Source organism: Sander lucioperca, chromosome 5, assembly GCF_008315115.2.
Source record: "Sander lucioperca isolate FBNREF2018 chromosome 5, SLUC_FBN_1.2, whole genome shotgun sequence".
Classification (NCBI taxonomy): Eukaryota; Metazoa; Chordata; class Actinopteri; order Perciformes; family Percidae; genus Sander; species Sander lucioperca.
In genome coordinates, this window is record NC_050177.1 from 27,268,900 (window position 1) to 27,290,386 (window position 21,487).

Genomic DNA, 21,487 nt, shown 5'->3' on the forward strand with positions numbered 1-21,487 from the left:
AAAACGCTCGAAGGCTGTACACGGGGGAAGCAGACAATCTCGCACTGGGGTAAGAGGAAGACTGAACTTAAATACACCAAACAGAGAAGACAATGAGACACAGGTGCAAAACATTAGGGCGGGGACAGGTAATCACTAACGGTGGGAAAAGGAAACAACAGGAAGTAAAACAAAGACAACACAAGGAAAACAGGGAATTAAAAAATAAAACAGGAAATGTGAAAACAACCCGAAAAAATAAGAATCTACAACAAAACAATAACTTGACATAGGAGCGGAACGTGACACACGCATTTCCTGAATGGAAGGCTGTTCGTCCAATCTGCCTGAGATATAGCATCTACAGACAAAAAGTTATGAAAATAATTTAGCTTGGTTCAAAAATACAAGAATAACATTTCTGTAGCTAGCGAACAAAACGCAAACTTTTGCATATCTCTTCCAAAATAAATGTTATTGACGCAAAACTTTCAACATGCCACTCTGATGCTCTGGACCAAATTTGGCAAAGATTGGCCATTTGGGGGCGCTACAAATTTGAAAAGGTTTATGGGCCCTATCTTGCACCCAGCGCAATTGACTTTGTACACCGACGCATGTATCATTCCTATTTTGTACCCAACGTACAGCGGACTTTTCCCTCCACAGACTCACGTCGGTAAATTAGGGAATGAATTTGCGCTCCTGGGGGCGGTTCAGCAAAAAGAGGAGGCGTGTTCCGGCGCAAACGTTCCCTAGTGCTATTTTGCAGTTTCAGAAAACAATTCCGCCACAGACCAGGAAAAATCTAGACTAAAGTCAGTGGCGCGTTATAACGCGCATACACTTTGCTTCTCTCATCTCACGGACCCAGCAGTTCCCATTTTTGCAAACCATACATAAATACAAGGAAAAATATGACCTTGTTTTACACAACATTTCCATGAATCATGGATGTGTTGCTGACATAAATAAGGAAATATTAGAGGACTTAAGGAGATGTGATGTTGAACTGCATGTGCTGATGCCACTTAACCCAAATGCCCCAGCAGCAGCACGGGAGAGGAGAGACAGAAGAGCTGCATCGTCTATAGTGAGGTAATCTTGGTCTAATGTTAGACCACATTGCAAAAATATCACCATGCATTCATAACCTCGTGATTCAGTGAGCCCAAAACATCGGAAAGTATGTTTTTGTGACATTTATTTATTTACATTTTGTCAAAAAGAAAAATCAATAATTTAATTCAATTCAATTCAATTTTATTTACAGTATCAAATCATAACAAGAGTTATCTCAGGACACTTTACAGATAGAGTAGGTCTAGACCACACTCTATGAAGACCCAACAATTTCAGTAATTCCCCCAAGCAAACGTCGGTCTCCTCGGCTGTGAACCACTCCTGACGTGCGCCCATGGATGCATTAAGAGCGTGTGCCTAGCAAATCCGCCATTTTAATAGCAATCCGCCATGGAACAAGCGCACCTGCTTTTAAAGGGAATGTGAGATAACGCTCTGATTGGTTTATTGCACGTTACGCCCAAACCACACCTATGAGTAATGTAGCTACTTCAGACCAACCCATTTTAGATTTGCGTCGGGTGCAAGAGTCATTTATCCCACCGGTATAATAGCAACAGCGCCAGAGATCAGCCCACAAAGCTACTTGCGTTTGATACTTGCGTTTCGGATTGTTAAAATAGGGCCCTAAATCTCATGAAGGGCTCATGTGATTTTTACTAAATAGGGAGGGTACGATCTGGTGCGACTCCTGAGGCCACACCTACAATGGTGTACTGAAAAAATGCATTCATGCTTTTTAAATGCATGTATAAAATGAGAAGAAAATGGGAGTTTCGCAATTTGCAGACAGTGCAGCTCAGAATTTGCGATCTTTCTTGACATTTGTATGTTATATTGCAGAGGATAACAGCAAGATATCTGTCATAAGACAGAATGGATAAATTATGAAATTGTATATGATCATTCGTTTGGTTCACAACACAACCTTTCAAGTTTGCACAGGATAAACAGTTGACAATGTTACATTTTGTAGGAGATTCGCAGAAATCAAATTAGTTTAAATGTCGAATTTGCGCTTATTCTGGACTCACTGTATTAACACACAAGCAGTATTCAGCCTGCAAACAGTTAAGACATAAATTCTTACAACAACACATGTTCAAAAGCAATATGTTTAGGTTAGTTTTCTAGATGTAGAAGCTATTATACAAAAAGCTGCAATTCAATGTGAATCACAAAACATTACAAATACATGTAAAAAGACAGATTAAGAAATAGGATCATTAAAACCGACTGTCCTCCAAAAAATGACCACATAGGTCATTTGTACAAGCACATATTACGACCCATACTTCCGTTTATTGGTTGGCAGCACCGCCCTCTAGTGCCACAGTAGTGCACCAGGCACCACAAGGGGGCAAATGTTTTCACCCCCCTTGTTTTAACATCTTACATCCGTTAAACTGACAAACACAACAACACAATTACGATTAGGCTACAAGGTCTCCCTGGTGTTTTTATCACAACTACTAACAATCCCATCTGTGGCGATATTGGACACAGAGAGTGAGCGCTCCAGCCGTCCTCTTACTTCATTAACCCCACCGCGGCGCTTAGAGACATTTTGAGCATCTGTCCGATAACGGAGGACCGTCCAACCTTGACACCCAGAGGTTTTCTCTTTACTGTCAGTTATAGCTTACTGTGCTAGCTAAACTAATTATACTTATTTATATTCCTTAGTGTAGGCTCAACTATTACGGGACGTGTCTACTACTGAGAGCACGCACTGGGAAAGCGCAGTCACAGCCTTTGTGTGTGTTTGATTTGTAGTGAAAGAGCCTACAGCTTATAAACTGACTCTTAAAGGTGCTGTAGGTAGGATTGCGAAGATCCAGGACTTAGCCAAATAATTTGAACATCTACAACTTCTCAGTCCCTCCCCCCTTTCTGCTAAAGTGCAATACAGTCTCCTAATCCCCCCTCTCCCACCAGGGAGAATGAATGCGTGTGCATGAGCAGTGATTGACACACAGTTAGACACACCCCCCTCTCCCGGCCCTGATTGGTGCATCTGAACAGGGAGCTGTGGATTTTTGAAAATCGCACTACAGGCTGTAGGTGGAGCCAGAGGAGCCAGATTTTTTTTTAAATGACCTGCTTCATGTAGTTCTACTCAAATATAGGGTCAGGTTCACCAAATATGACAGAAAGTAAGTTTTATAAGTCTTACCTACTGCACCTTTAAATGTTACTTTGTCAAAATTAGCCAAAATGAACAAGCAATGCCACATTTGGGAGTGTTAACCCTGTTGCGGCAGCGGGTAAAGCCTTGATAAATAAATAAATTGTAGCCTACATTATGATTTCAATTGCTTGCGTTGTTTGCATTTCTTTAAACCAATTGGAATCGTTAAGCTCCAGACACAGTGACGATGGCTCTTTGAAATAGTCTCGGGAAGTGAAAAGTGGGCAGTCAGTGTTGAGCTTTATTCAGGCTCAGAAAAAACCCCCAAGTGAGGTCATTGCCCAGTGGGCTGTTGACCCACAAGAATGAGCATAAAGGTTTGGTTTATTGCTCCGCAAATGGCAGGCAAGGTCAGCAGCCTTAGTATGTTGAGCTAGAGAAGAATGTTGACCATAACAACTCAATATATAATAGTTGGGCTCATCTGTATGCACAGGGCCATTTCTGAAACCAAATTAGGGCCTTGAGTTACACAGTCAGAGATGCCTGGAAAGTGCAAGTATACAGGCCTGGATGACTGCCGTGATGTTGGATTTTCCCCACGGAGAACAAGTTGGTCACCTCTATGCCCCTGCATGTCACTGAAAGGAAACTGACTGCATCTGAAACTGTTATGCTTTTGTTTTGTGCTATTAGACCACTTTGTTAGTCATGTTGTCCATAAGGAGCACCGTATAGGAGTATATGGCAATTCAGAGGGGTAGTTGGTACATGCACATTTTATGGCCAAAGCTCAATGACCGACCCTAGAAGTCTTACCATTAAACCAGTGACCCGGTGAATATTAGTGCCAAACTCAAGCTTTAAGTATGGCAGCCCACAAACCAATGGATCACGTCACGGCTGCTACGTCCACTATTATTTCAGTCTATGTGTTGACTACAAAACTGGTTCTAAGAATATTAAATTTAAACTCTCTTAAGCTCTGGAACCAGGAGCTGGCCTTTTCCCTATTCCTATTTTCTTTAATTTCCTTGAACTTGCATTTCAGTGTACAGAAGTGTGTTGGAAAATTGCACGGCTCTCCTCTGAAAAACAACCCTTGGATCCATTTTACAAGCAGTAACATCAGCCCATTTTTAAGTTTTGTTGCAGTGGCCCACCATCGTAAAACTATTGCTGCCACTTCCCTCAAAACATTATAAAATGCTATGAAATCGTAGTGACATGACTCTGTTGAGCAGAGTTAAAGGGGACACTTTAGTTGACGTACATATTATATAACAGGCACCAATGCTTTCTTCACCTTTGTTATTAGGGCTGGGTTTAATAAATCGATTTTCCAATTAAAATCGATGTTCATTTGAATGATACGATATTTTTTCATAAAATCCCGAGATGGATCTTTTAAGAGTCTCCGTTTCAAAGTTCGTATGAAGGTATTGGTATCATATCAAACTAGACGATTTAAGGAATACATATTATGCTAAATAAAGTTCCAAAGTAAGTGGACATTAAACACATCTTTAACATTAGTTTACATTTTACCAAAGACAAGACTTTTACATAAGCCACGTATTTTTGACATTTGCAGACCATACATTAAAGGGTTAAAGATTGGTTGGCAGGTCAGAACGTATAATGACAAAAAAATGCGCAACATCATGGGTACACTGCTCATATTAAACCTGCTCTGTACTATTTCAAAGAAAGAACCAAAGAAAAAGTTGAGTACAGAAGCGAGGTGAGGTGTACAGGTACTGAGAGCTTTCTGTCTGGTCTGTTTAGAACCAGAAAAACAAACTTTAAGGATCATCATGTAGGTGTAAAGGATTAAACTGAGAGGACCAAAGATTACAAGACAAGTGTAAATGAGTCCATAAATGTTGTTCACTCTGGTGTCAGAGCAGGCCAGTTTGACAATAGAGTAGTTATCACAGTAAACTTTGTTAATGATGTTCCCACACAGCTGTAAAGAGGAACTCAAAGATATTTTGACAGCAACTTCAATCAATGGGAATAACCATGTTAGAGCAATAAGCATGGCAACCTTGTTAGATGTCATACGTATGTTATATTGCAGAGGATAACAGATAGCAAGATATCTGTCATAAGACATTACGGATAAATTAATAATTTCTATAGTTCCATATGCAAACACACAATAAATCTGAAGGAAACAAAGAGAAGCAGAAACCGTGTGAATGTCAGAGAGGATCTGAACCAGAAGGAATGGAAACATTGTTGTACTACCATACAGTTCATTTACAAACAGGCTGCACAGAAAAAGGTACATAGGTTCATGTAAACTTCTGTTCTTACAGATAACCACAATCAGCAAAAGATTAGCACAAACTATTACAGTATAAAAACACATAATAATCGTGAAAAATAAGTATTTAAAGAGCCCAATATCAAAGTATGCACCAAAAGTGAAATATGAAACCTGTGTAGAGTTTATCATGATCATCTGTTTGGGTCACAACACAACCTTTCAAATTTGCACAGGATGAACAGTTGACAATGTTACATTTGTAGGAGATTAGCAGAAATCAAACTAGTTTAAATGTTAAATGTATGCTTATCCTGGACTTATTGCATTAACACACAAGCAGTATTCAGCCTGCAGACAGTAATGACATCAATTCTCACAATAACACAGATTCTCCTAATTTACCATTTACCTTACTTAAAGACAATATAATGTTTAGGTTAGAAATGACAGAACACAGTTCATGACATTGCATGATACCTTACATTCATTTGCTGTGACTGAGATGAAACTCTGCGTCTGCTTCTTTTAAACTCTTCAAGTCAGAGGGTGTACACATCAGCAGTCAGGCCTCATTACCACGGGACACATCTAACTGATATCTGAACATCTACTCTGACCATATTAAAAAACAACAACATTGGTCGGTAAAACAAAACTAAAGTAAGCAAACATGAATTGATTATTTTTCCCCCATGACATATACTCTACTGTAGTTATTAATCAGTTAGTCAATCAACCTAAAATTGATCAGCAACTGTTTTTGATAACCAAATATCATTTGTCAATTTTAATAATAAAGTAATGTTTTTCTATGTATAGAACTTTTATACAAAAAGCGCAATTTAATGTCATTCGCAAGACATTAGAAATACATACATGTAAAAAAGACAGATGAAGAAACAGGACAGTTAACACTGAGACTGTCCTCCGAAAAACGACCCCATAGGTCATTTGTATAAGAAGAAATTACGACCCATTTACATTTATTGGAAGCCAGTGCTGCCCTCTTGTGCCGTAGTAGTTATGGCGAGAGCAAAGCAGGAAGTCATGTAACCTGGTATTAAGACCAAGTAGCAACTTCCGTGCCAAGAAGTAATGCCAATGCATAACTACCGTAAAGCTGCATTCTATCCAAACAAGTCAGTTTCCATAGAAATCTATGAAAAAAATTACCCTACTTCTCATTTGATTTATGACCTCAGTAAACATTTTCATAATGATTTTTTTGATCCTAATCGTTGGCCTTGTTTGCATTTCTTAAAACCAATCAGAATCGTTAAGGTCCAGACACAGTGATGATGCCTCTTCAAAATAGTGTCAGGAAGTGAAAAGTGGGCAATCAGTGTTGAGATCTATTCAGGCTTAGTGCAAAAAAAACAAGTGAGGTCATTTCCTGGTTAGCTGATGACCCACAAAAACGGGCATAAAGATTTGGTTTATGGCTCCCCAAATGATAGGCAAGGTCAGAGGCCTTAGCATGTTGAGCTGGAGCTAAATAACAGTGTTGACAATATCAACTAAATATACAATAGTTGGGCTCGACTGTATGCACAGGGCATTTCTTGAACCAATTTTCTGGATAGGGCCTTGAGTTACACAGAGTCAGAGATGCCTGGAAAGTGCAGGTATTCTCTCAAGGACCTGGATGACTGCCACAGTGTTGGATTTTCCCCAAAAAAACAATTGGTCACCTCTCTGCCCATGTACTTCACTGAAAAGAAAGTGAATGAATCTAAAACTGAGGGGCTTTTGCTAATACCCTCTGTGTAAGTCACATTCTCCATATGGAACACCATATTCGAGCATAGGGCAAATCATAAGGGTAGTTGGTACATGCCCATTTTATGGCCAAAGGTCAATGACCGACTCTGGAAATCTTGTGACCGATCAGAGACCCAGGATATCTAAATGTGTAGTGAGGGGGAACTGGTAATGCCTGGACGAGTGAGAGTGAGACTGTGTTGAGGCTAAAGTCAGTGGCGCATTATTCAGATGCTATTTTAAGGGCGCATACTTGGCCGTAATGTAGAGTGTGCACAACGCGCATACACTTTGCTTCTCTCATCTCACAGATCCAGCAGTTCCCATTTTTGCAAACCATACATAAATACAAGAAGAAATATGACCTTGTTTTACACATTTCCATGAATCATGGATGTGTTGATGACATAAATGAGGAAATATTAGAGGACTTAAGGAGATGTGATGTTGAACTGCATGTGCCGATGCCACTTAACCCAAATGCCCCAGCAGCAGCACGGGAGAGGAGAGACAGAAGAGCTGCATCGTCTATAGTGAGGTAATCTTGGTCTAATGTTACATTGCAAAAATATCACCATGCATTCATAACCTTGTGATTCAGTGAGAGTTTTTTGAGAAATTTTGTCAAAAAGAAAAATCAATAGCAAACGTCGGTCTCTTCGGCTGTGAACCACTCCTGGCGTGCGCCCATGGATGTATTAAGAGCGTGCACCTAGCAAATCCGTCATTATAATAGCAATCCGCCATGGAACAAGCGCACCTGCTTTTAAAGGGAATGTGAGATAACGCTCTGATTGGTTTATTGTACGTTACGCCCAAACCACACCTATGAGTAATGTAGCTATTTCAGACCAACCCATTTTAGATTTGCGTTGGACGCAAGAGTCATTTATCCCGCCGGTACAATAGCAACAGCGCCCGAGATCCACCCACAAACCTACTTGCCTTTGGCGTTTGACACTTGTGTCTCAGATCGTTAAAATAGGGCCCTAAATCTCATGAAGGGCTCATTTGATTTTTACTAAATATGGAGGGTATGATCTGGTGCCACTCCTGAGGACATGCCTTCAATGGTGTGCTGAAAAACTAAATGCATTAATGCTTTTTAAACGCATGTATAAAATGAATGTAAATGGGAATTTTGCAATTTTAATATACGACAGACAGTGCAGCTCAGACTTTGCTATCTTTCTTGACATTTGCCTAGCAGCCATCACACTTTGTGTCTGACTTTTACAGACTCCATTGGTTGTCATTTGTTGAACGAAACACCCAAAAGAAAAGTTGAGTAGAGAAGCGAGGTGAGGTGTGTAGGTACTGACAGCTTTCTGTCTGGTCTGTCTAGAACCAGAAAAACAAACTTTCAGGATCTTGATGTACGTGTAAAGGATTAAACTGAGAGGACCAAAGACTACAAGACAAGTGTAAATGAGTCCATAAATGTTATTGACTCTAGTTTCAGAGCAGGCTAGTTTGACAATAGAGTAGTTAACACAGTAAACTGTGTTAAGGATGTTAATGTTCCCACACAGCTGTAAAGGAACACTCAAAGATATTGCGACAGCAACTCCAACAAATGGGTATTACAATGATAGAACAATAAGCACGGCAACCTTGGTGGATGTCATTTGTGTGTTATATTGTAGAGGATAACAGATAGCAGGATATCTGTCATAAGACAGAATGGATAAATTATGAAATTGTATATGATCATTCGTTTGGTTCACAACACAACCTTTCAAGTTTGCACAGGAGAAACAGTTGACAATGTTACATTTTGTAGGAGATTCGCAGAAATCAAATTAGTTTAAATGTCGAATTTACGCTTATTCTGGACTCACTGTATTAACACACAAGCAGTATTCAGCCTGCAAACAGTCAAGACATAAATTCTTACAATAACACAGATTCTCCAAATTTACCAGCTACCATGTTCAAAAGCAATATGTTTAGGTTAGTTTTCTAGATGTAGAAGCTATTATACAAAAAGCTGCAATTCAATGTGAATCACAAAACATTACAAATACATGTAAAAAGACAGATTAAGAAATAGGAGCATTAAAACCGACTGTCCTCCAAAAAATGACCACATAGGTCATTTGTACAAGCACATATTACGACCCATATTTCCGTTTATTGGTTGGCAGCACCGCCCTCTAGTGCCGCAGTAGCGCACCAGGCACCACAAGGGGGCAAATGTTTTCACCCCCCTTGTTTTAACATCTTACATCCGTAAAACTGACAAACACAACACAATTACTATTGGACTACAAGGTTTCCCTGGCGTCTTTATCGCAACTACTAACAATCCCATCCATGGCGATATTGGACACAGAGAGTGAGTGCTCCAGCCGTCCTCTTACTTCATTAACCCCACCGCGGCGCTTAGAGACAATTTGAGCATCTGTCCGATAACGGAGGACCGTCCAACCTTGACACCCAGAGGTTTTCTCTTTACTGTCAGTTACAGCTTACTGTGCTAGCTAAACTAATTATACTTATTTATATTTCTTAGTGTAGGCTCAACTATTACGGGACGTGTCTACTACTGGGAGCACGCACTGGGAGAGCACAGTCACAGCCTTTGTGTGTGTATTTGATCTGTAGTGAAAGAACCTACAGCTCATAAACTGACTCTTAGATATATAGATAGATAGATAGATAGATAGATAGATAGATAGATAGATAGATAGATAGAGATACTTTATTAATCCCGAAGGAAATTTAGGTGCCGTCGGTAGGATTGCAAAGATCCAGGTCTTAGCCTAAAAATTTCAACATCGACAACTTCTCAGTCCCTCCCCCCTTTCTACTAAAGTCCAAAACAGTCTCCTAAGCCCCTCTACCCTACAAGGGAGAATGAATGTGTGTACATGAGCAGTGATTGACACAGAGTTAGACATCCCCCTTGGCCCTGATTGGTGCATCTGAACAGGGAGCTGTGGATATTTGCAAATCGCACTACAGGCTGTAGGTGGAGCCAGAGGAGCCAGATTTTTTTTTTAAATGACCTGCTTCATGTAGTTCTACTGGAACATAGGGTCAGTTTCAGCAAATATGTCAGAAAGGTAGTTTTATAAGTCTTAAATGTATGTAATGTAAATGTTACTTTGTCAAGTCATACTTATTATTTTTTTAAAATTTGCCAAAATGGACAAGCAATGCCACATTTCCGAGTGTTAACCCTGTTGCGGGAGCGGATAAAGCCTTGATAAATAAATTGTAGCCTACATTATGAAAGAAAACAAATCGTTCCCTTGCAATTTTTACGTGCCTCCTTATTCATTTTACCCTGGTGCCAGGCTTGCATAGTAATTATGCCAGGGAACAAAGCAGGAAATCATGTAACCTCGTATTAAGACCAAGCAGCAATTACCTTGCCTAAAGATAATGCCAACGCATTACTGTCTTAAACCTGCATTCTCACTACTTTCCAGCAGGGGGCGACTCCACTGGCTCCAAAATTAAGTCACTTTCTATATTAGTCTATGAAAAAAATTACTCTACTTCTCATTTGATTTATCACCTCAGTAAACGTTTTCATAATGAGTTTATGATTTCAATGGCTTGCGTTGTTTGCATTTCTTTAAACCAATTGGAATCGTTAAAGGTATAGTGGAGGATTTTCTTTTTCCGGGTGGATCATCAAAACTATTGGTCCTCCTAGTTGTCAATCATTCTGGTGATATTTTTACGTAAGGCCGTCGTGCCTGACCGCTGCCTCCCCCAATCTCACAGCCGCCTTCCCCTCGCTCTCGGCTGGTGCTGGCTCTTGCGCCCCCGCCCCGACCTCGTCCCCCTCGGCCTCTAGGCGCACCCCCCCCTCCTGGATCTTGGTCGGGATGAACAGGGCACGGGCTCGTAGTCAATATCGGATCCCACAAGACTGGACCGGTGGCGAGTCTGACATAGTGGAAAAAGTGCAAATCTTCTTTTGGAAAGTAGGCTTGTATGAGCCATGCCGACAGCAACTTGTAAACAGAGCGTGCACGAGGAGAACTAGGCTCGTGGTTGCTCTCTCGTGCACACGTTTAATAGGCGTTCCCACTCGGGAGCAGGTAGAGTGTTGCGCATGTGCATTTTTTCAAAAAGTGGAGAGGGCGGTTCTTTTCTAAAATTCGGGAAAATCCTCCACTATACCTTGAAGCTCCGGACACAGTGACGATGGTTCTTTGAAATAGTCTCGGGAAGTGAAAAATGGGCAGTCAGTGTTGAGCTCTATTCAGGCATTTAGCCCCCTGCTAAATACATGCACCTAAGTCTACCACAGGCAGTGTTGAGCTCTATTCAGGCTCAGCACAAAAAACCAAGTGAGGTCATTGCCCAGTGGGCTGTTGACCCACAAGAATGAGCATAAAGGTTTGGTTTATTGCTCCTCAAATGGCAGGCAAGGTCAGAGGCCTTAGTATGTTGAGCTAGAGCTAGAGAAGAATGTTGACCATAACAACTCAATATATAATAGTTGGGCTCATCTGTGTGCACAGGGCCATTTCTGGAACCAAATTAGGGCCTTGAGTTACACAGTCAGAGATGCCTGGAAAGTGCAAGTATACAGGCCTGGATGACTGCCGTGGTGTTGGATTTTCCCCACGGAGAACAAGTTGGTCACCTCTATGCCCCTGCATGTCACTGAAAGGAAACTGACTGCATCTGAAACTGTTATGCTTTTGTTTTGTGCTATTAGACCACTTTGTTAGTCATGTTGTCCATAAGGAGCACCGTATAGGAGTATATGGCAATTCAGAGGGGTAGTTGGTACATGCACATTTTATAATTATTATATATTTATAAAGGGGACACTTTAGTTGACATACACATTATATAACAGGCACCAAGACTTTCTTCACCTTTGTTATTAGGGCTGGGTTTAATAAATTGATTTTCCAATTAAATTCGATGTTCATTTGAATGGTACAATATTTGTTCATAAAATCCTGAGATGGCTCTCCGTTTCAAAGCTAGTATGAACATATTGGTATCATATCAAACTAGACGATTTAAGGAATACATATTATGTTAAATAAAGTTCTAAAGTAAGTGGACATTAAACACATCTTTAACATTACTTTACATTTTACCGAAGACAAGACTTTTACATAAGCTACGTATTTTAGACATTTGCAGTCCATACATTAAAGGGTTAAAGATTGGTTGGCAGGTAAGAAAGTATAATGACAAAAAAATGCGCAACATAACAGGTAAACTGCTCATATCAAACCTGCTCTGTAATATTTCAAAGAAAGAACCAAAGAAAAAGTTAATCAGAGAAGCGAGGTGAGGTGTGCAGGTACTGACAGCTTTCTGTCTGGTCTGTTTAGAACCAGAAAAACAAACTTTAAGGATCATCATGTAGGTGTGAAGGATTAAAATGAGAGGACCAAAGACTACAAGACAAGTGATAAAGAGTCCATAAATGTTGTTCACTGTGGCGACAGAGCAGGCCAGTTTGACAATAGAGTAGTTATCACAGTAAACTTTGTTAATGATGTTCCCACACAGCTGTAAAGAGGAACTCAAAGATATTGTGACAGCAACTTCAATCAATGGGAATAACCATGTTAGAGCAATAAGCACGGCAACCTTGTTAGATGTCATACTTGTGTTATATTGCAGAGGATAACAGATAGCAAGATATCTGTCATAAGACATGATGGATAAATTAATAATTTCTATAGTTCCATATGCAAACACACAATAAATCTGCAGGAAACAAAGAGAAGCAGAAACAGTGTGAATGTCAGAGAGGATCTGAACCAGAAGGAATGGTAACATCGTTGTACTACCAAACAGTTCATTTACAAACAGGCTGCACAGAAAAAGATACATAGGTTCATGTAAGCTTCTGTTCTTACAGATAACCACAATCAGCAAAAGATTAGCACAAACTATTACAGTATAAAAACACATAATAATTGTGAAAAATAAGTATTTAAAGAGCCCAATATCAAAGTATGCACCAAAAGTGAAATATGAAACCTGTGTAGAGTTTATCATGATCATCCGTTTGGGTCACAACACAACCTTTCAAGTTTGCACAGGATGAACAGTTGACAATGTTACATTTTGTAGGAGGTTAGCAGAAATCAAATTATTTTAAATGTTAAATGTATGCTTATCCTGGACTTATTGCATTAACACACAAGCAGTATTCAGCCTGCAAACAGTAAAGACATCAATTCTTACAAAAACACAGACTCTTCAAACTTACCATTTACCTTATTCAAAGGCAATATAATGTTTAGGTTAGAAATGACAGAACACAGTTCTTGACATTGCATGAATCCTTACATTCATTTGCTGTGACTGGTTGGCAACTGAGAGGAAACTCTGCGTCTGCTTCTTTTAAACTCTTCAAGTCAGAGGATGTGAACATCAGCAGTCTGGCCTCATTACCACGGGACACATCTAACTGACGTCTGAACTTCTACTCTGACCATATTAAAAAACATTGGTCAGTAAAACAAAACTTAAATAAGCAAACATGAATTGATTCTTTTTCCCCAGTGACATATACTCTACTGTAGTTATTAGTCAGTCAATCAACCTAAAATTGACCGGCAACTATTTTTGATAAATGAATATAATTTGTCAATTTGAATAATAAAGTAATGTTTTTCTATGTATAGAACTTTTATACAAAAAGCTGCAATTTAATGTCATTCACAAAATATTAGAAAAACATGTAAATAAGACAGTTGAAGAAATAGGACCGTTAAAAGGACCGTTAAAACCGCGACTGTCCTCCGAAAAACAACCCCATAGGTCATTTGTACAAGAAGAAATTACAACCCATTTACATTTATTGGAAGCCACTGCTGCCCTCTTGTGCCGTAGTAGTTATGGCGAGAGCAAAGCAGGAAGTCATGTACAGTAACCTGGTATTAAGTCCAAGCAGCAACTTCCGTGCCTAGAAGTAATGCCAATGCATAACTACCTTAACTTAAAGCTGCATTCTATCTAATTTCCAGGAGGGGCTGATTCTACTAGCTCCAAAAAGATGTCAGACTCTATAGAAGTCTATGAGAAAAATGACCCTTCTTCTCACTTGATTTATTACCTCAGTAAACATTTTCATAATGTGTTTTTGGTCCCAATCGTTGGCCTTGTTTGCATTTCTTAAAACCAAATCGGAATCGTTAAGGTCCAGACATAGTGACGATGCCTCTTCAAAATAGCGCCAGGAAGTGAAAAGTGGGTGATCAGTGTTGAGATCTATTCAGGCTTAGCGCCAAGTGAGGTCATTGCCCAGTGGGCTGATGACCCACAAAAATGGGCATAAAGGTTTGGTTTATGGCTCCCCAAATTGGCAGGCAAGAGCAGCGAATGTTGACAGTATCAACTAAATATACAATAGTTGGGCTCACCCTTATACACAGGGCATTTCTTGAACCAATTTTCTGGATAGGGCCTTGAGTTACACAGAGTCAGAGATGCCTGGAAAGTGCAGGTATTCTCTCAAGGACCTGGATGACTGCCACAGTGTTGGATTTTCCCCAAAAAAACTATTGGTCACCTCTCTGCCCATGCACTTCACTGAAAAGAAAGCGAATGAATCTGAAACTGAGGGGCTTTCGCTAATACCCTCTGTGTAAGTCACATTCTCCATATTGAACACCACATTCGAGCATAGGGCAAATCACAAGGGTAGTTGGTACATGCACATTTTATGGCCAAAGATCAATGACCGACTCTAGAAATCCTAACATCAAATCAGTGACCCAGGATATCTAAATGTGTAGTGAGGGGGAACTGGTAATGCCTGGAAGAAGTCAGTGTGCACCAGGTCTTACACACTCACTGTGACACTCTGCTACAGTTGCTGTTTTAAACACAGGGAACACTTTAACATGAATTCAAACAAAACTAAATGTCTAACTGACTAAATGTCTAACTGACCAAAGGGTGCCCAGAGATAGATAAATATTTTAACGTACTGCCCACATTTGCCACCAAGCCCCCAAAATGTTGTATAATGTATAGTTATTTATTCAAATTGAAAACTTAAGTACTTTGTAAAATATATTTTCTGACGGTCTTTTACTTCAGACGACTGCAGTCTGAGCCTCCTTCCTGCAGATGGATAAATGGATTACTGCAACATCAAGATATTTCACAGAAACATGGTAAAAACAGCGATGTTATTGATAGTTTTCATTGTGCTAAAAGAGACGTTACATTCTCCGGTCTCATTCTCAAGAGAGACCTGCATGGTGGCCACAGGCTATCTTGCCATGCCGAATGTCGAACCATATTCAAAAGTGCAGTATCACAAAATCCTCTGGAGATGGAAGAGCTGGGATTTATCAGCTTTATTAGGTACATATGTAAGCGTACCTAAACGATAAGACTGATTAACGTGTTTCGTCGTTTCCAAAAGTCTCTGTTTGTGCCTGTCCAGACAAATTGATCTCAGGTGCTAAGTGAGTGAGTGTGTGAGGCCACATGGGCTCAGATAGGTATAAATGGGATTGGGACAGCACTTCATGAGATCACGTTACCTTGGCGACGTTTAATAACAAAAATGTTGCTGACATTTGCCGGTTTGCTGCTTTCCACACGGCGAAGGCACAGGAGACGGCTGCCTGATTCCAAATTTTTTGAAACTCCAAATAAAAAAATAAAAAAATGTTTGCTCTTAATGCTACGTCATCTTCAGACGCCGTGTAGCTGCTGCTCTCCTCGGTGCGTTCTACACACATGCTGAAGGGCGCTTTTTACATGGTATCTGACGCTGACAGCCACTGCCCAAACGTCCGTATTTTACGAGTTCGTCGTGAGAACAGGTTGGTCAAGACTACAAAGCAACCCAGGAGTTTTCAAACAAAAACAGGGTCAGCAGTGTTTTCAAATGTCTCCATTTTTATGGGCTCAGAAACAGCTGACAAACAGCTGAGTCAGTTACATTGTTCGTGTGTCTTCTGTGGATAGCAAAGGACAAATTTCATTGTACAGGGAAAGGTGTTTCCTTACTGTGCATATGACAAAAACCTTGAACTTGATATGCTTTTAACAGAGGATTTCACAATATGGTGTCCTATTCATCAAACAATAATTGGAGCCCTTGTGCCATTCTTGCGCTGCTACACAAATGACATCTGAAGTCTACGATGGTTCAGTACCTGTGCTAGAAATTAATGTTGCCAATAACAACTACTGTAAATATACGATAGTTGGGCTTACCTGTATGTCAGTTCAGGTCACGGGATTTTCTTCTCTCAATACACTACATTGCATAATTATCTAGTGATAGTAAGACAGTGTCAGGAATGCTTACATTTTGAAGTTTTTTTCTAAAATGAGCAAACATTTCAATGCAAGATATTAAAAACAATTGACATATTGAATTCATTTATGTCAACATCTTATCTCTGTGACAAGTCAACATTTTACAACAGAAGAGATTTTTTACATGTATTTCGTATTTTGGACATTTGCATTCCATACATGACAGGATTCAAAAGTGGCTGTATGATGACAAAATACAGTGACAGAATGATAAGCAGCACACTGGGTACACTGGTCATATCAAATCTACTCTGAATTATTTCAAATAAACACCCAAAGGAAAAGTTTAGCAGGGAAGCAAGGTGAGGTGTGCAGGTGCTGACAGCTTTTTTTCTGGTCTGTTTGGAACTAGAAAAACAAATTTTGAGGATTTTCATGTAAGAGAAACAGATTGGAAGCAGAGGGACAAAAATGGAGAGAACAACACCAATCAATCCATTGATGTTATTCACTTGAATATCAGAGCAAGCCAACATAACAATTAGGTAGTTTCTGCAAACCAAACTGTTTATGACGTTTCCACACATTGTCAAACGGATGTTTAAGGATAAAGTAATTAAGCATTTCACAAAAGAGTATAACCATATTACCACAATAAAGGTTAACACCTTGTTAGTTGTCATACGAGTGTGATATTGTAGAGGATAACAGATAGCAAGGTATCTGTCATAAGACATGATGGCTAAGTTACAAAACTCAACATTTGCATATGTATACAAACAGAAAATCTGCAGGAAACAGAGAGAAGCAGAAACAGTGTGAATGTCAGAGAGGATCTGAACCAGAAGGAATGGAAACAACCCTGTACTACCATACAGTTCATTTACAAACAGGCTGCACAGAAAAAGGTACATAGGTTCATGTAAGCTCCTGTTCATACAGATAACAACAATCAGAGATGTGTTGGTAATAACAATTAGAATGTATAACATGGCAGTTATTATGAAATAAAAATATCTCAAAGTTCCTACGTCCACAAAAGCTCCAAGAATGAAATATGAAGTTGAATTTAACATTCTTCAAGACGAAAATACTTAATACAACTGAGCACAAATGATTAAAAACCTGAAAACATTCACTCCATCGCCCTTCAGTTTCTATCTGTAAATGACACATGAACACATCACACACAGTTCAGTGTTTGTTACCTGTTGTACTGCAGAGTGCTACAGTCACTTCTGTCAGCTGCAGAAACATCTGCTGCTTTATAGCTTTTCAGAACAGTAGAAACCAACAGGCCAGTCCTACTTTATCATCAGGGCCCATACCATCCTATTGATGGACACATTTAGAGACCCCTCCAAAAGTCACCAACCCAAGGGGGCCGGTTCGCCAGGTAACAGGCGAACATGGGGGCCCGGGTGTGCTTACCCCAGAAAACAAAATCTGGTTCAAGGGAGGTGCAATGTCACCTCTCTGGTAAGGAGCCAGAGTTAGTGGGGGAAGTGGAACTACATTGATATAAGCCGCTTTCCGACCAAGTAGTTACAGGAACGTAGTTATAGGAAAAGTCCACTTCTAAGCAGTTCTACTAACTACTCTCCCCCAAAACCGTTTTTTCCATTTGCATTCGCACTGGCCAAGTGGCCATAGGGACTATAGGAGGGGTAAGGGAGAGATGTAAGCACGGCAACGGTCTTTATAGCGTTAAAATCAGAAAAATACGTCAAAAAAAGTATGAACTAAATCTAATGTATATAGCATATTTGTCATAATTCAAACAAGTCTCCCGAAGAGAAACGGGTATCTCTCTCTCCCCCGCCTCTGCCTGCTGCGCTGTGTGTGTGTGTGTGTGTGTGTGTGTGTGTGTGTGTGTGTGTGTGTGTGTGTGACGGCTGGACAGCGAGGTTGTCAAGCCCGCAGGGCACGCTTTTGGAATTTAACTCCGAAAAGACAGTTAACCACAGGTTCCTGTTAATCTTATGATGAACATGTGTTGTGATATTTAAACAGACAGTCAACGGCGAAATAAAAGCCTCTTATTTACGAGACCGGTCTGAGAGATCTCCAGCTTACAGCGGGGTGTGTGTGCGTGTGTATGTGTGTGTGTGTGAGAGCAGTCTGAGAGACCTCCAGCTTACAGCGAGGTCTCTGAGCGTGACTGGCCGAGCGACGAGCTAGCGGCCCCGGCAGGCGCCTGCTGGCTGTCGCCTCACTTCATGGTGCTTCTCACCTCCGAAAACTTTGAAGCAAATTGTCATTTCAGCATACATTTTCGCAAGACTGCCTATATTCGAAATCTAAACAGTTCATTTCTGGCCTAAAACGTTGTCAGAAGTGAATTTAGGGATGAATAAGATGGCGAAAACTGTTAAAATTGTCCCGTTGTTCTGTCTGTACCGGAAACCCGACCCTCGTTGACCTAGGTCCCTATGCTGAAAAGGGAACAGCAAAAAGACCCTGCCCTGAAGTAGGAGCTGAAAGAGTTACAGGAACTGCAGCCAGAGTAACTTAAAAATTCCCAAATTGGTCCAGTCGGAACACGAGAAAAAAAGGGCTCTAGGAATTTTATGTTCTAGGAACTGCAAAAATCCCTCCAGTCGGAAAGCGGCTATAGTTGGGCTCACCTAGGCATAGCTCTGACTCTGAAATATGGCTGTGTTAAATTAAGCAACTCTTCAATTAAAATCAACCTTTCTTTGAGTGATCTGATATAAATTAATAAAATCCAGAAATCGACTTTTCACCATGGATAAATAAAGGCATAATGTGATGGGCCGGGAGAAGTTAAAAGGAAAAACACAAAACTTTCACCCAGGAAATAGGTGTTTGTGCCATGGGAGTACTACTGTTTTAACCAAAACCACAAACTATTTGTTTTTGTGTCTAAACTGTCGTTGCCGCAGGACAGTCACCTGTAACCCTCACGGTGCCCTTTACCCAGCTCACAGTCAGCTTTTGTTGGCTAAACTCCTACCTCATTGATATCAAATCAGAAATGGTATCAAATTAGGACCTTTGAGGAAATGTATTGCTCCCCAAATGGCAGGCAAGGGCAAAGGCTTTTTAAAAAAAGATTGAAAGCAAAGGGACAAATAAGGTAGAATATTAAACAATTCATGTATTTCACTTTTGTTAGTTAGAAAGCCTTGTCAATAATAAATTACTGATATGTTGTTATTATATCTACATAGTATCTCTGCGACAAGCAAACATCATATAACAGAGAACATGTTTACATGTATTGCGTATTTTGGACATTTGCAATCCATACATGACAGGATTCAAAAGTGGCTGTATGATGAGAAAATACAGTGAAAAAATTATGCGAAACACACTGGGTACACTGGTCATATCAAATCTACTCTGAAGTATTTCAAAGCAGCAGCCAAAAGAAAAGTTTAAGAGTGAAGTGAGGTGAGGTGTGCAGGTACTGACAGCTTTCTGTCTCGTCTGTTTAGATCCAGAAAAACAAACTTTAAGGATCTTCATGTAAGAGAAAAGGATTGGAAGCAGAGGGACTAAGATGGTAAGAACAATACCAAAAAGACCATAAATGTTATTCACTTTGACGTCGGAACAGGCCAACTTAGCAACAAGGTAGTTATGACAATACAAACTGTTTATAGTGTTTCCACAGAGAGTCAAATGGATGTTTAAGGATAAAGTAATCAAGAATTTCACAAAAGAGTACAACCATATCACCATAATTAAGATAACTGCCTTGTTAGTTGTCATACGAGTGTTATATTGTAGAGGATAACAGATAGCAAGATATCTGTCATAAGACATGACGGCTAAGTTAGTAAACTCTACACTGCCATAAGAGTACAAACAGAAAATCTGCAGGAAACAGAAGGGAGCAGAAACAGTGTGAATGTCAGAGAGGATCTGAACCAGAAGGAATGGAAACAACCCTGTACTACCATACAGTTCATTTACAAACAGGCTGCACAGAAAAAGGTACATAGGTTCATGTAAGCTTCTGTTCATACAGATAACCACAATCAGAAATGTGTTGGTAATAACAATTAGAATGTATAACATTGCAGTTATTATGAAATAAAAATATCTCAAAGTTCCTACATACACGTAAGCTCCAAGAATGAAATATGATAAAGTTGAATTTAACATTCTTCAAGTCGAAATACTTAATACAACTGAGCACAAATGATTAAAAACCTGAAAACATTCACTCCATCGCCCTTCAGTTTCTATCTGTAAATGACACATGAACACATCACACACAGTTCAGTGTTTGTCACCTGTTGTACTGCAGAGTGCTACAGTCACTTCTGTCAGCTGCAGAAACATCTGCTGCTTTATACCTTTTCAGAACAGTAGAAACCAACAGGCCAGTCCAACTTTATCATCAGGGCCCATATCATCTTATTATTTGACATATTCAGTGACCCCTCCAAAAGTCACCAACCCAAGGGGGCTGGTTCGCCAGGTAACAGGCGAACATGGGGGCCCGGGTGTGCTTACCCCAGAAAACAAAATCTGGTTCAAGGGAGGTGCAATGTCACCTCTCTGGTAAGGAGCCAGAGTTAGTGGGGGAAGTGGAACTACATTGATAGAGTTGGGATCACCTAGGCATAGCTCCGGCTCTGAAATATGGCTGGGTTAAATTAAGCAATTCTCCAATTAAAATCGATCTTTTGTGAGTGAGCTGATATCAATTACTAAAATCCAGAAATCGACCTTTCACCATGGATAAATAACGGCGTAACGTTATGGGCCGGGAGAAATTGAGGTGAAAAACACAAAACTTTCACCCAGGAAATAGGTGTTTGTGTCCCGAGAGTACTACTTAAGGGGACCAGTGTTTTAACCAAAACCACAAACTATTTGTTTTGGTGTCTTAACTGTCGTCACCACAGGACATTCACCTGTAACCCTTACGGTGCCCTTTACCCGGCTCACAGTCACCTTATGTCGGCTATACTCCTACCTCATTGATATCAAATCGGAAATGTTATCAAATTAGGACCTTTTGAATCAGAATCGATTCAGGAAATGTATTGCTCCCC

At 40.1% G+C, this 21,487-nt stretch overlaps 4 protein-coding genes and 1 long non-coding RNA gene across 5 annotated transcripts; all 5 read right to left on the reverse strand.

The window, feature by feature from the left end:
* Positions 1–4,720: 4,720 nt before the first annotated feature.
* LOC116057893 (olfactory receptor 11A1-like) lies at positions 4,721–5,663 on the reverse strand. The gene has a single exon (XM_031310478.2). The coding sequence runs from the start codon at positions 5,661–5,663 to the stop codon at positions 4,731–4,733; it is 933 nt and encodes a 310-aa protein (XP_031166338.1). The 3' UTR covers positions 4,721–4,730.
* Positions 5,664–11,308: 5,645 nt separating this feature from the next.
* Positions 11,309–17,570, reverse strand: LOC118495163. The gene is made up of 2 exons (XR_004897489.1): positions 17,541–17,570; positions 11,309–11,376 (listed from the first exon to the last, which is right to left on the reverse strand). It is a non-coding gene; the product is annotated as an uncharacterized LOC118495163 (long non-coding RNA).
* On the reverse strand, positions 12,297–13,415 carry LOC116057895 (olfactory receptor 11H6-like). The gene has a single exon (XM_031310480.2). It carries the CDS (start codon positions 13,227–13,229, stop codon positions 12,297–12,299), a length of 933 nt encoding a protein of 310 aa, XP_031166340.1. The 5' UTR covers positions 13,230–13,415.
* Positions 16,486–17,530, reverse strand: LOC116057883 (olfactory receptor 11A1-like). Its single transcript, XM_031310467.2, has one exon. The coding sequence runs from the start codon at positions 17,528–17,530 to the stop codon at positions 16,616–16,618; it is 915 nt and encodes a 304-aa protein (XP_031166327.1). The 3' UTR covers positions 16,486–16,615.
* A 1,982-nt stretch (positions 17,571–19,552) lies between the features above and the next one.
* On the reverse strand, positions 19,553–20,644 carry LOC116057891 (olfactory receptor 11A1-like). The gene has a single exon (XM_031310477.2). The coding sequence runs from the start codon at positions 20,586–20,588 to the stop codon at positions 19,641–19,643; it is 948 nt and encodes a 315-aa protein (XP_031166337.1). The 5' UTR covers positions 20,589–20,644; the 3' UTR covers positions 19,553–19,640.
* Between the last annotated feature and the right edge of the window lie 843 nt (positions 20,645–21,487).